The sequence below is a fragment of the Myodes glareolus genome, chromosome 3 (genome assembly GCF_982192425.1).
Source record: "Myodes glareolus chromosome 3, mMyoGla1.1, whole genome shotgun sequence".
Lineage (NCBI taxonomy): Eukaryota > Metazoa > Chordata > Mammalia > Rodentia > Cricetidae > Myodes > Myodes glareolus.
The window spans coordinates 18,539,222-18,554,639 of NC_142028.1; the positions used below are offsets into that span (position 1 = coordinate 18,539,222).

The 15,418-nt window shown below is 47.5% G+C and overlaps 1 protein-coding gene across 1 annotated transcript in view; it reads right to left on the reverse strand.

The window, feature by feature from the left end:
* Window positions 1-3,158: 3,158 nt before the first annotated feature.
* Etv6 (ETS variant transcription factor 6) overlaps window positions 3,159-15,418 on the reverse strand; it is a 236,615-nt gene continuing 224,355 nt past the window's right edge. The window contains exons 6-8 of the mRNA XM_048432410.3: window positions 11,743-11,885; window positions 10,446-10,546; window positions 3,159-7,085 (exon numbers count right to left, since the gene is read on the reverse strand). Of these exons, the coding sequence (XP_048288367.1) occupies window positions 6,980-7,085; window positions 10,446-10,546; window positions 11,743-11,885 (350 nt within the window). The 3' untranslated portion in view covers window positions 3,159-6,979. The remainder of the gene's footprint in view (window positions 7,086-10,445; window positions 10,547-11,742; window positions 11,886-15,418) is intronic.

The window sequence follows — 15,418 nt, forward strand, 5'->3', positions numbered from 1 at the left end:
CTTATTATTGGCTAACTCTTACATCTTAATTTAACCCATTTCTATTAATCTATGTGTCGCCACATGGCTGTGGCTTACTGGTAACGATTCAGCATGTCTGTCTCTGGTGGCAGCTCCATGGCTTCTCTCTTCGACTCTGCCTTCTTTCTCCCAGCATCCAGTTTAGTTTTCCCTGCCTAGCTCTATTTTACCCTATCATGGACTCAAGACAGTTTCTTTACTAACCAATGGTATTCACAGCATACAGAGGGGAATCCCACATCAAAAAAACTCTTGGAGGACAGTGCTAAGGGAGTTTGGAGAGAGAGTGGTCTCTTGTTTGAGATGTCAGGAAGAATTTCTTTGGTGGTTTTTACTAATGAAGATTTTATCTTCTCTTGAAGAGGTGAGGGTCTTCTTAGAAAAAAATCCCACCTATCTATTTTATATACATAGGCAATGAGTGTACATATGCTCAAATGTGCAAGAGTGCACGTGCATTTCTGCACATACACAGGGTGGTTAGAGGTTGACACCATAGCCTTCCTTGATCATTTTCCACCTTATTCATTAATGTAAGGTCTCTCAGATGAACTCAGAACTTGCTGAGATAGCTAACATAGGTAGCCATCTTGTCCAGGGGATCCTCTATCCTCTGCTGTCCAAGTACAGGGATTACAGGCAGTCTGCCACCTGGCATTGACGTAAGATCTGGGGTATCCAAAATCTGGTGCTTCACGCCTGTATTGCAAGTGTTATACCCAATGGGCCATCTCCCTAGCCCTGTAAGTACTGATAGTGTGTACACTGACCAAAGGTTGCAAGCTTTGAATGTCAACATCATAGACAGCCCAGATGGAAGATCTACCCATCAATCCTCATGCCTTTTAGAGCATCAGGGACAGCGCTGTATCTGCACAGTGAAGGCCAAGAGACAGGCAGGGGTGACAGGGAGACAGCTGTTAGGCATCTGCTTATGAACACCCATATCCAGGTATTGTATGTAAATGGTAACATTCCCCACTTGGCAATGCTGCTTTTCTATGACATTCCCTCTCGATGCTACCCTTGGGAAGAAGCAACCTTCTGGCAGGAAGGGATCTTAGGGAGGGAACACCAGTGATGAGATGGGCTTGCCGAGGCTAGCAGTAGGGTCAGAGTCTTGTGCCTGTGTGGAAATCACTGAGCACTCGCTAGAGTGTGCTCTGAGGCCCAGCAGCAGCAGCATCCCCTAGAGCTTGTCTGAAATGCAGAGTCATGCTGAGGATGGAGGTCAGTGGTAGAGCACTTGCTCGGCATGCACAAGCCCTGGGCTCAGTTTTCAGCATGAAAGGGGGCAGCAGGGTACAGAGTCTAAATTCCACCCAGAGACAACAGTAAGCACAAAGGCTCTTCTGCCCACAGATACTGTACTGAAACAGATGTGGGTCCTAACGTTATTGAGGGAGCACAGATCAGGACATATAACTCAGCAGCCAGAGTGCTTACCTCGAACGCCTCAAGTCCTGAATTCTATCCCCAGCACTGCATAAACCAGGCATGGTGGTCATGCGTGTAATCCCAGCACTTGGGCGATGGGAGCAGGAAAACCAGAAGTTCAAGGTTATCTTTAGCTACATAGGGGGTTGGAGGCCACCCTGGGCTACATGAGGCCATGTCAAAACAAACCAAAATTCTTTTTGAGATCCCCAGGTGATTAACAAGCACTTTCAGGCTGGCGCAGTCGTGGTCTAGCCTTGTGCTCCGAGGAGCCCTCAGCAAACACCCAGCCGCACACTGATTCAGGCTCTGGCCAGTAATTCTAGACAGAGCCACAGTCCACGGACAGGACAGGTGGCAGCGCTCCCTTTCTTTGTTGTAGATTAGGGTGATTGGACAGGCGAGCGGGTCTAAGCAGATAAATGACCGTGCAATTTGCAAGGGCAGCTCACCAGCTCCAGCTGCCCTTCAGAAGCGCTCATCTCTAGAGCAGATTGCTTGAAGAGGTTTGGATGGAGCGTTTCGACTTTCTGTATGATTGTGCGTCTGCCTGGCCTCGTTCTGCAGTCCATGTCTGCTTAGACATGTGGCTGACTGTCTGTGTGTACACACGATGCAAATGAATCACCATCACTTCGGACGCTGGGGGCCCCTTTGTAGCCCGGTGAACAGATCAACCAGGAGTGCCAAACCTCAGCACACAGCCGCACTACCGGGAGGCCCTCTGGAGGCGCCACCCCCAGTATGGAATTCCCAACTGACAGCCTGCATTGCTAGCAACTCCCAGATGGTTCAGATTGAGAATAATCAGAAACCGCAGAGTCAAAGGCACTGTAGCGCCCCAGACACTGTGACGTAGCCTAAAGCACTCCAGCCCAGGGATACCCCGGAACAACACAAAGAGAGCAGCAATCCGACCTATTCTGAGATCATTTTAAACTCCCGTGTTCCAAACCTACGTCTGAGCTGCTGGGAGGCCGCCATTTGCCTCCTTTCTCGTTCTCTGAATCTCTGTCCATTGTGCTGGCGAACAGATACTTGTAGGGCCTGTTATGTGTGATCTGTAGTGTATTTTTTGAGATAAGCTCCCATGCAACCTGGCTTTGAAGGTGTTATCAGCTGAGGTTGACACCAACCCCAATTCTCCTGCCTCCACCTTCCCTGTGTACCATCATAGCCTGCTGTGCGGTTTGAGTTTGAAATCTCAGGGGCTCTCTGGTTGGTGGTCCTACCAGCACAGCAGAGACAGAGTGCTGTCTTTTGACCTTCCAGGCTTCCAGAGGGCTGGGTCTGGCCAAGGATGCTACCCTCACATTTATGTGTCGACTACCCTGCAGGTACAACCCAACCAGGGTCACTCAACCTGCTCCCACTGGACTGTTCAGCGACCTGGTACATCCTTGGCACAGCTGACTCGAGTTCCTTCAGGCAGATTTTTCCACCTGTGGCAGCCTCTCAGAGTAGTGACCTGCTGTGACCTTCCTGGGGCCTCTTGTCTAAAGCTCTCCTGCAGACTGCTGGGTAATGGCAGCTTCCTGCCAGGAGAAACCGGGACTGCACTTTATTTCATAATTGAGTAGACAGGATTTACATCATCACAGTACCTTGCCTGTCTGACTCCATTTCACATTATTAAAAACAGAGACTTGGAACTTCATTTTTTTTATAAAAAAATTTATTGAGATGATGTAATTATAGGCTTTTCTTTAAAAATTATTTGCAACTCACTGGCCCTGAGAAAAGGCATTTTTTTGTTTGTTTTTTCTTCTTTTTTGTTACATTCATTTGATTCAGTCCCTTATAAACCCCACACCTCATAAACAAGAGATTAGAAACTAAACAACAACAACAAAAATTCATTCTAGATTCATCTGGCTTGCAGGTGGGTGCAGTCGCAAAGAGAAATCTTTAGAAGAGTGTTCACTTGCGAGGGTGAGAGGCCGGGCGTTCGCTGATGTTTAGTGTTGATGCGGATGGGGCCAATAGAATTCTGGGTTGGTTCTCTGTGCCTCGCGGGTGGGTAGGAGCCCGGGTGGTCCTCTGAGCTCCCGCCCCATTGGCTTCATGTGTCACTCAATTTAGGTTTCTGTCCAGAAGAGGAGCAGGCTGAGCTCCAATCTAGCACCGAATGACTGGGCAGTGAAAACCACCCTTTGTGTCTTTAGTTTCTCTGCTGGGGATGGATCAGGTGGGGCTTTAAAACCAGTATAATTTCTAGCTGCATTCTAAGCACTCAGGTTGGAGCCCGATCCTAATTCTGTTCGTGTCACGCTGTCTGCTCCCAGGGTAAGTGACACGACCTCTCTCAGGTTCTCTTCTGCCAACACAGTGGATGTGCCAACATGTGCTTACGGTTGGATCCTGACAGTGCGAGGAGGCAGAGTGGCCACTCAGTCCTCTCATAGACATCTAATGTCAGCTGAAGTGACATTCCTATCTGGACAAGGGTTTAGTGTGAAAGATGCTTGGTCAGAGGGCAAGGAGAAACCGCCAGCAGCCTATAGCTTGTTTTGTTCTTTTCTTATGAGACCCCCTTCTCCTTAAGAAAACAAAAAAACAAAAATGGGTACGGAACATTAGTGACACTGACTTTGGATGTCACCAAGTTGCTTTGGATCGAGAAGATCTGAGAGAAGTCACTGTCAACATCCAACCCCTGCTTTCTTCTGATGGAGACCTGAAGACCACCTGGTCAAGGACACGGGACAGAGAATTCCAGGACCTAAGTGACAATGTCTACTTTCCACATGGCAATGCTTTCTTGCCAATTCCTTTCCTGACCCAACCCATGAAAGCCACAGAGAAAGGCCACCTAGTCATCTGATACATGAGCTCTTAGTTTGGTTCCATCACCTCTTGAGCTTAATGTGGAGCTAGAAGATCATGGTAGATGGAAAAAAAAAGCACACAAAAAACCCCAAAGCCCTCATAGTGGCATTCCCTCCAGGGTGTGATTGGCTAAATCTGAACCCTCTGAGTCTGCAGCCCGAGAGAGCACTGTACGCCTGGTGACAACACCGGCCTTGTCTTCTTTCCAAAAAAAAAAACAATGAGGACTTTTGCCATTAGGAGAACCAGCGTAAATCATTACTGTAAATACCGGGTGGGAAGTAACAACCGCACTGCAATGAGCATTTCTAACATAAGAGGCTGAAGCTGTCGTCCCAAGCCTTACATACTTTCATATGCTTTTAATCCAGGGTCCTTAGGGAACAAGGGAATTTTCTTCCCCAGTCAGTCTGGAAGATTCTTTGGACAGTGAGAGACTGGGTTCTGCATGTGGGCAAAGTGGGAAGAATGAGGTGTCTTAATCTCTCATTTCATGGTCATACACTGGATCTCAGTCAAAACAAAAACCAAAAACCCTGCCCTTTCTCTCTAGCTCAACCCAGGGGTTCATACAACATAAGAATTTGGCTTAATCTCTCCACTTGAGATAAGGTACCGGTCATTTTAGAGGCCAAGGGGAAAAAAAAGTATCGCCTGCTTTATGTCAAGAAACATAGCGTGTGGCTCTCGTCTCCACCCACGAATGAATACTAAGCCCAAACCCTTCACTCAGGAGGTCACTGACCTCTTGGAAGGCAGATGGGGGAGAGACTCGGGAGTCACAGGGAAGACTAAAGCAGCCCGATCAGCTCAGTTCCAGTATCTGAACCACAGTCCATCTGCACGTCTGTGGGCTGATGTCTGGTGAGCGAGGCCCAGAGGGAAATGCCTGGGGGCTCCTAGTCTCTACGTTACCCCGAGCCTCTATGTGCCTCACTTGGAATGGTTGGAGGGCAGTTCCGCTCTGCCAGCTTCACCTGTGTACTGCCTCTGGTTGAGTATACACACACCGAGGGTAGGAAGATGTTCACTGAGGGTGCAGAAGAACAAAGGAGAGACAAGTGGTGGTTTATAAGGCCTCATCATCTGGGTTAAAAACATTGCCGTTCAAAGAGTTCATCTGAACGGTCACAAAAGGGGAAAAAGCTGGATGTGGTGGCACACACCTTTAATCCCAGCACTCAGGAGGCAGAGGCAGACAGATTTCGGAGTTTGAAGCCAGCCTGGTCTATAAAGCAAGATCCAGGACAGCCAGGGCTACAAAGTGAAACCCTGTCTTGAAAAACCAACAAAACAAAACAACAAAACCCAAATCTCCCTTTAAGCTAAACAGTCATCTAAAAATCTCTGCTATCAAAAGTCCTAAGGCATAGCATTCCCCTCATCTTAGAAGATACTACCGACCTTATGTTGAGGTGAAAAAAGCCACAGATATGTCTTCTCGAAATACAGCAATGACAGGAGCAGAAATGAGGACTTTCCCGTCTGTGCTGGCTGTGCAGATACCGGCTGTGGCCGAGTCTGCACTCCAGGGTCCTCTCTTCTGTGTTCTATGTTCAGTGAAGACCAGCAAAGAAACGCAACAAAAGGCTAGGACTTGGAGTCGGGGTGGCAGCAATCCCACAAGGGCAAGAAGTCTTGGGAATGAAACCGACAGCTCTGCTTCCTCCCAGCCTCTACAACCTGTTCCTCACTGCAGAATAGCTCTGCCTACATCCTGGACCACTAGGTCTGTGTGAGCTTCTTGTATTTTCCCACTTTGTGGCGCTCTCTTCAGTATAATCCCAAGCTGCCAAGGCCTTCCACATCACTGGGCCAGCCTTTGGCCTATCTTATAACCAGACCTCCACTGATCTTTCTGAAATACAGCAGCATTTGTGAGGGGTTTGATCTCCTTCAGATGGGTGCTCCAGGGGTCTGGTTGTGGGCTGATGGCCACGGAACAGCCGGGTTACTCTTTAGCTTAGGTGCTAGTGAGGCTAGGTCTGCTACAAGGCATGTGACATGGACCAGCAGGCAGAGAAGGCAGAAGGAGGGGGACAGGATGAATGAGAGAAGGGGGCAGGAGGGAGACAGAGAGAACTTTCTCTTTCATTCTTTGAAAGTCTCTCTCTCTCTCTTTCTTTTTCTCATCCAAGACCCAACCGCAACAGGACAAACCTGATCCATGTGGCAGGAGGAAGAGGAGTCTGATCCCTTCTGCAAGTCTCTTTCCTGACCAGCTGAGCTGGCCGTACTTTGTGAGATTTGCATAAAAAATAATATATATATAATAGATATATTTCCATAGGAAAACAACATGTGATGTCTTCCCCTGTATGAACGATGAATAGTCAAACTGCATGTTCTAAAAAAAAAAAAAAAGAAAAAAAACAAAACTAAAACAGAAACACCGTGAGACTAACAACAGGTGCGGGGTGAGGGTGAGGCGCTAAGGACAAGAGGTCCAAAGGAGACACAAATGTGACATGTGAGTCTCAGGCTTGTGCCCTCCGCCAGAATTCCAGCCCCGCCGTTGCTGGGTGGTTTGTCTAAGGTGCTCTGGGTCCCTCTCAGTCTGGAAGAGAAGCGTTCCTGCCGGTCCTGGGCCTCTTCTTTCTTAGCCATCCCCAGCCCGCCTGCTCCAGCACGCCTCCAGCGGTCCCCGTGGGCAGGTTTCTTCTTGGCCAGCCGGTGAGGCCGTGGTGGGTCCTTAGCATTCGTCTTCTTGGTATGCTTGCTCATCCAGCTCCTGAGACTCGAGGTGCTCTAGACGGTCTGTCCGGCCACTCATGATTTCATCTGGGGTTTTCATGAACCTTTAGGGCAGGAAATGAAAGATTAAAAGAGTCTGTGTTCCAAAAGATGCACAGTGCAGGGAGGGAGCCTGGTTGCAAATGTCCCGTCTTTCCTTGGGGGTGGGGTGGGGAACGAGGCTTTCTTGAGCCTCCACAGCGTCTGCACTTTTCCCATTTTCCATGCTCTGCCCTGCACCTGTGAACTACGTTCAAACACGCTTTTCTTCTCATTCCCCCAAGGCAGAGATGCAGTCTTGGACCCATCTGCCATTGCCCCCAAGAAACACTTGTTTGTGCACTGTTCGCTTCCGTTAACTCACCATTCCTGTCTGCTAGTCCTGACGGAAACCATGGCTCATGCCTTTTTGCAAATTTTCAGCATTGTTCTGATCTGGAACCTTCTGGACTCCTTCCAGAGGCACATACCGCAGTTGACCTAAGCATCCTGAAGCACACCGACCACACTCCACTGCACTTGATTGCAGCGAGCTATATACCAGCAAGCCATCATTTTGTCCAGTCTGGCTTCCTCTCTAACAGCATCTTCTTTTCTCTTGCTCAGAGCCTCTCCCCGGAAAGTGGAGGACCTTCCACAGCTACTGACATTCCTTTCTGCTCCAGATGGCTAAGGTCCCCGAGCAGTGCATGACACAGCGGCTACTGTCTGTCTTTCACTTTCGTCTTCTTGCCAAAACTTCTCCCTCAACATCTGAAGTTGCTCAAGATCCTCCCAGGCCAACTTTACAATACACTGTATTCGGCCTTCAAAACCGCCCTGGCAACTTTGGGCAACTTTGCCATGGTAAGTTTCTGATATTCCATATCAGGCCGGTCATTAAATGTTTACTGAAACTTTCCCTAATGGATACACAGAGTTAAATAAAATCTGAAGACTCTACCTCCTAGGAGCTTATGGTTTAGTTGTGGCCAGGAAGGCTTTCCATATATTATTTTTTAAATAATTATTTATTTTTAATTTTAGATGTAAATAGAGTTTTGTCTGCATGCGTGTGTGTGATGGTGTTGAATCCCCGGGAACTGGAATCACAGTTATGAGCTGCCATGTGGTACTGGAAATTGAACCTGGGTCCTCTGGAAGAACAGCCAGTGCTCTTAACTACTGAGCCATCTCTCCAGCCTCCACACATATTATTAAACGATACTATTCACAATTGCTAAAGGTGTTTTAAAGATTTATTTTTATATATGTCTATGTCCTGTCTGAGTTTATGTGTGCCGTGTGCATTCAGGAGCCTGAAAAGAGGCCCGAAGAGGGCATCAGACACCCTGGCACTGGGTTTATAAGTGGTTGTGAGCCATTGTGTGGGTGTTGGGAACGAAGCCTGGGGCTTTCGCAAAAGCAGTAATCACTCTTAACTGAGCCATCTTTCCAGCCCCATACATACTGCTAAAAATGAATGCTATGGTGTACTCAAAGACACAGGGAAACCAGGACATGGTAAGGTGGGTATCTATGTGTGGTTGGGCAGCTGAATAGGGCCTCATAAAGGACAGTCAACTTGAGTTGGTCTTGAAGGTGGGCTTAGAGCGTATGTAAAAAATTAAGGGGATATATATGTCTGGCAGAGGAACCACAATGCATTTCCTCTCCATCATATATTTTATGAATGCGTTTATCACAGATTTCAACCTGAGACAGGCTGGGAAATGCATATCCCTGGGAAATGCAGCTGCCAGGCTTCAGGCGCTCAACACAGAATTGGAGAGGGGCCATGCTGCAGGACCAGTAGACAGTGTAGAGAAGTGACTGACATGGACATAGAGACAGTCAAAGATGGCTCCGGCTTCAAGATTATTTAAACAGTGATGGTAAGCTGGTGAGAGCAGAGCATTCTGGGCGGAATTCCTCAGCCACGATGCCCACCTTCAGAAACCATGTCTGGAGTACTAACGTGGTATTAGTGGGCACTTCATACAAGAATCTTGGAAATTTCAGGAGGGTTTTTAATCGAGTTAGATTTAAGACTAATGACTGAGGTGACAAAGTTGAGCGTAGTGGGATCCAGTCGTCTAGGATAAAAGAACAGGGAGCTAAAACTTTGGGGTGACCTGAGCTGGGAGCATTCTTCTGCATTTATTACGTTTTACTGACATTTCTTCAACAGTCTTCTCTGCTTCTTTCGAAGATGATCACGACTGTTACTGTCCCCACATTGCCACTCCACCTCAGGGCTGATGTCTGACTTACTTGCTCTCCTAATGAGTACTTTCCCATCAGCACAACCGCTCATACACAGGGATGTTCCACTACCTGTACGCCGACGATCCAAATCCCCATCTCCAACCCCATCTGTCGCTCTTTTTGTCCTACTTGGCAACACCTATAACCTAAGGTCCTACTCACCCATCTCACTTCCTCCCGCCCCCTCAGTGACCAAAGGTTTCATCTACGCCATCCTCAGTGGCCCTTTAGACCCTTCCTCTTATTCTACTGCTGGGAATCACAATCTCCATGGTAACTGAAACAGCCAGAAACCGTTAGCTATGGGGAATCTGAAAAGGTGGGGGACGGCAGCCTGCTTCAGTGGCTTTCACACTTCTCTCACCGTGACGCATTTGGAAGTCATACAAATTGAGGGGCTCAGTTGGTAAAGCACTTGCCATGCAAGCGTGAGTTCGGTCCCCGCCCACACAGAAGGGGACATTGTGGCATACGCTTAGTAATCCCAGCTGCCAGGAGATCCCCCAGGGGTCCTTAACCAGCCTAGGCCAGTGAGGCCTCATCTCAAGAGTCAAGGTGGATAGAGCCTGAGAAATGACATCAGAGGCTGACCTCCAGCCTCCACATGCGCGGACACACATATGAATACATACACGTAAACAAAACCTTTATGAATTAACGGTCACTCTTATTTGATGAGCTATAATTTGGTATTTCCAACTCCACCACGTTGTATTCTTTATTTCATTTAAAAAAAAAAGGCTATTGCTGACCATTTACACCCACACAGTGACTCACTGTGGGTCATGACCTGAAGCTTGACAAAGCAGCTTCCAGGTCTGGTGACCTGGAAGTTCTTGCTTAATCCATCACTTTGCTATTGACAATAGTTATTCTGATAGCTCCCTAACTCCACCAGACTGCAATGTCTGATAATGCTATTTGGTCACCATGTTATTTTAAAGGTGAGTCACTCAGCGTTGGCTTTCATACAGGGCAGACTTAAGCAAAAAGAATGATTTTTTTTAAAACCTTAAATCCTAACAAACCAGCAATCAGTTTCCAATCAACAGTATTTGCAATCAGGGCTTTGGGTCTCAGCAAGGGGTGTCAGAGTTCTTAACTGTCTCCCTCCTCCCTCTCATGTACGGAAAATCATATCCTCCCAAAAGAAGGAAAGGAAAAAGAGGAAGCGCTACCTGAACAAAAGCCTTTGTCCGGGCTCCTTCCTGATAATGTTTAGCTTGTAGTAGTGGCGCAGGGCTCTGGACATTTTCTCATAGGTCATGTTTGTTCTGTTCTGTTTGTTCAAAGGGGGAAGGGAAAGAGAAAAAAAATAAAGCACAAAGACACAATGAACCGAGGCACAGAGAAGGCACCAGGCAGCTATTAAAATAAAGGCTGTTGAGTTGCTCCATATCATCGGCCTGGGAACTCCACCTGCGAGTCTGCTGCCTGCCCTCAGAGCCACTGTGGCCAAGGGCCCCTCTTAAACTCAACTGCCCTACTTGAGTGCTAACTAGCCTAGCACATCCCACGGTAACCGCCCTCACTTCCTTCTCCCGAGATGGTGCCTAGCTTCTTCTATCTTGGGTGGGAGACAGGTGGTTCATCCTTCACGTCTTAGATCACATAAACTCTCTGTTTTTCTGTTGCAATGACGTTTTCACACTTGGCTCTGGTCTGTCATTGTTGGTGGGCAGTACACAGAAGGTCCCCCAGCGACTCACACACTTACAGGTCTGTTTACGGGTCCTCAGCATATTTGCCCATGGCCTTTGGCTGCTCTTCCTAAGCTGGGGAAGGGCTCAGGTTGCCTACTTAGGAGGTTTGAGGCCCAGCTGTGCCACCTCAGTATCTGCCCCCCCCCGCCCCGGTTTGGTCCTAGAGTTCCTTCTATGTCAGCTGGCCTGGCCGTAGTTATCTCCTTTTCATATCTGCACATTTGAACCGTCTTCCTTACTATACAGGACCATGTTTTGAATTCCACTTCTTCTTTCTACTTTGGAAAACTGTGGGGGCAGGCTCTTTTGCACCTCTTGCTCGCAAAGAGGGTGTTTTATAATCAGAACATATTTTCCATGCAGAAATGGACTTTTGTGAAAAAGGGAGTTTCCAACTGCTGGGGACAGAAGTGACACTCACTTCCCAAAGGTCCCTCGTGAGTCATACAGCTCTCACTATTTCCCTATTCCCCAGTACCTAAGGACCACAGGGGAGGCAGGTCCAGGTCAAGGAGGGTGGCTGGGGGGAGGGACCCTTACAGTCAGTCTACTGAACAGAGCTCTGCTGAATTAATGGGCCCTGGACAGAGGTAGCACATGGAAAAAGGCATCTTTAATCATTTCCTTCCTGCACAGCTACCTAATTGTTTGTCCAGCGAGGAAAGAAATAATCACGAGCAGACCCAGGAGGCAGAGAAGACAGCCATCTTCCAACTCGCAGAGGAAGGCGATTTTGGCACCAGCTTTCCAAACAAATATTTGGCCTTTTTACCTTATGGTTTCCCCACAGGCGAGCCAGTCCGTTGGGATCCACTATCCGGAATATTTTGGATTCCTTGTCTTCCCATCGGATGAAGTTTTCGTACCGGCTGTCGGAGAGCAACTGATAGACGTAATCCCAAAGCAGTCTACAGTCTACAGAGGAAAAGGGAGAGTTCTGTTGACAAGGATTGTTGTGGAGACCGTCACAAGATTCAGAAAAAGGGTTTGTAACCACAGCTGGGGCCTGGTTTTGACTGATTGTCTTATTTCCACATTTCACAGATGAAACGGGTCCAGAGAGAGCCTGCGAGCTCCTATTGACCTTTGACCCAGGAAGGCTGGGTGCTGACCGAGGTTATCACCTCTATATGAGGACCAAGGAGGAAGAAAAGACTTGTTCAAAGTAGTGACAAAACCTGAAGGGGAACCAGCCCATCTGAAGGATAAGGCACCAAGCTATACCTGCAAATGAATAAATAGGCTTTGACGGCAGGCTACAAAATGGTTAGACGGACAATGGAAGACAGTCTTCGTGCGCGCGTGTGTGTATATGTGTGTGTGCGTGTCTGTGCAGGCCAGAGGTTGACACAAGTGTCTTCCGCAATCACTCTCAATCTTATTACTTTTTCTATGTGAGTGTGTGTGGTGTATGTGTATACACTAGGAAGGCAGAGTCTGTGGCCATACATGCACACATTAGGAAGCCAGGGTGTGTGGCATATGTGTTCACACTAGGAAGGCAGAGCATGTGGCCATATGTGTACACATTAGGAAGGCAGAGTGTGTGGCATACGTGCACACACTAGGAAGGCAGAGTGTGTGGCACATGTATTCACACTAGGAAGCAAGGAGACACCGGGTGTCCTCCCCCATCATTATTCACCTTCCTGTCTTGAGCCAGGGTCTCACTGAACCTGAAACTCACCCTTTTGATGAGGATAGCTGACCAGCAAGCTAAAGGATCCAGCAGTATCCATCACTCTCCCCCAGTTCTGGGGTTACAGCCATGCATGGCTATGTCTGACTTTTACATGGTGCTAGGGATTGAAACTAGGGTCTTTCTGTATGCATAGCAAACACTTACCCCTCTGAGCTCCTCTCCAGCCCCTTTATCTATCTTATTTATTCATTTATTTTTGAGAGAAGCTCCAGGAATCCTCCTGTCTCTGTCTCCCCAGAGCTGGGTTTACAGATATGCACTTTCATGTCTGACTTCTTAATGTGAGTACCGGGATGTCACTATCAGGTCTCCATGCTTATGTGGCAAACACTTTACTGAATGACCCATTTCCCAAGACCAGAAAGAAAATCTTGAGGTTCTAATGAGAACAGCATGAAAAAAAGTTAAAAGATTAGAGTTTAAAGATTATCCTGAAGTTGGCAGGAGATGCTGAATGGATAGAAGAAGACAGGGGCTAAAAAAAAAGCAATAAACAAAAAACGATGGGAAATTAAAAACTTTGTGGCTTGGTGACGTTGGCTGCGGGGACTGTGGCTAGCATTTGAAAAAGAAATACAGATAGTCTCATTAAATCATTCTTTGGCGGTCTTTCAAGTTGCTTTATCATAATGGAATCATGGTGGGAAGGAACTTGGTGCAAGAAAGCCATTTCTCATGTGCAGAACTGATACCCAATGATGAGGTCAGGCAGTAAACATTCATCAGATGATGTAGTGTAGCCCTGCACTCTGCTCAGTCCAGAGGATCCTTGGCTTTCTGGGTCTATCTGGTTCATTCTCCAGCTTAGCCCAACAGGTAAAGTAGAGACAGACGTGTACCTTCCATGTACTGCTAATGTTGGACGGGCCCCTGGCTAAGAGTAGAAGATGCCTGTTCCAGCTGCTTACTGCATGGTTCCAGGGGGTTGACCAGATGGCTTGTAACAGAAGACCCATGCCTGAATGTGCATGTTATTTTTATGTGTATCTGTATACACCTGTGTGAATAAATGTGTATTACATGCATGTGGGATCCTATGAAGGCCAAAAGAGGGTACTGGATCCCCTAAACTTGGAGCTGCCATGTGGGTGCTGGTAACTGAACCTGAGGTCTTTGTAGGAAGAGCAAGTATTCCCAAGCAGCTTTCTAGCCCCTATTAGTGCCTTTATAAAAAATATCTCTAAAAGATCCCTTAGATATCTACCTGTGAGGGCACAGCAAGAAGACGCTATCTAGGGGTGAGGAAGCACGTTCAGCAGCAGGCCCCAGACCAGCTGTGCTCGGCCCCTCAGCCCTGCAGCCTCCAGAAATCTGTGACACAAGCCTTTCTACGCCCTTTTCCTCACTCTTCTCCGATACTTCCTGCTTTTTTGGAGACAGTTTCAGTATACAGCCCAAACTTGGAGTGGCCTTCCTATCTTAACCCTCCGAGTGCTGAGTGACTGGAGTGCAGCACCCTATGAGGCTAATTCCTGTTGTTTGTAAGTCATCTGACGGCATTTTGTAAGCAGCCTGAACACACTAAGACAAGAACAGAGCTGAGGCTCCCTTGTCCAGGTTTGGTGGCACGAATGGCAAATGGTGGGCACATTTGAGTTTCCTGTAGTCTCACTCCACTGCAAAACATCTCCCTAAGCCAAGCACATTCCCCCAAAATGCCATTCTGTGAGGGGAAGCAAGGGTGTACACACAGTCCAGTCTGCATGCCTGAGTGGTAGCAACCATGTGTGCATGTGCCTAAGTGCAAGTCCGTGTGCACATGGAGGTCAGAAATCAACGCTGCATTTTCAGTTGTTACCCACTATATTTTTTGAGACATGGTCTTTCGTGGATGGACCCTGAAGCCCACTGGTCAAACAGACTGATTGGCCAGTACATTCCAGAATCCTCCTGCCTTCACTTACCCAGTAAGAGGATTACCAAGCCTGGATCTAGTGTGTTCACCTTAATAAGGCCAACATAAGGCAACTGAAGTCCTCTGGGCTCCAGGCCTGCTGCAGAGTTCAAGGTTGGCGAGGACACCTCTCCTGACCTCTCCTGACCTCTCCTGACCTCCGCCCCCACCTGCACAGGGATTTCCTATCACAGTTTCTCTCTCTTACTACCATGGCACATTCCTGGTACCATAAAACTACACAGCGTCCCTCGAATGGCTTCTTCAGCTAAAGGCTTACCCAGCCCTGGGGGTTCAAGCTGGTCTCTTCAGAGGCATCAAACTGGGTTCCAGAATGTGACTGCAGATACGTCCAATGAGTGGCAACGGCAGGGCTTGCCAGACAACAGACTTCTCTGGAAAGCCTCACGGACATTTGTGTGGTGCAACTTTTACCCCTTTCATAAATTTGGAAATAACCCCAAACAAGCTTCCAATTGATCACTCTAAACGACATTTAATCCAGCAAAGCCAGCATCAGCTGTGTAATAAAAACGTTGACATTCAAGACACACTGAATTACTCAGCCACTAACGGAAGCAGCAAGGGGAATTTTACGGCAGAGAGCAGTTGCTTCAAGCTCAGAGCGTAAGTGGCTTTTATAACACTATTGATTTCTGTTTCTTTAAAAAATTATGCCTAGATGATAAAAATAACTGTCTGACCACACAGCCATGTTCTCTCTTATTTACTACTGAAGCATAAGCTATTTGAGTTATTGCTCTTTTCAATCTTTCTTAAGGAAAAGGCATATTCTTTTGTTCTCTAGGTCTTTTAGATAAGATTATCAGAGACCACCTGGGATTTTTTTAG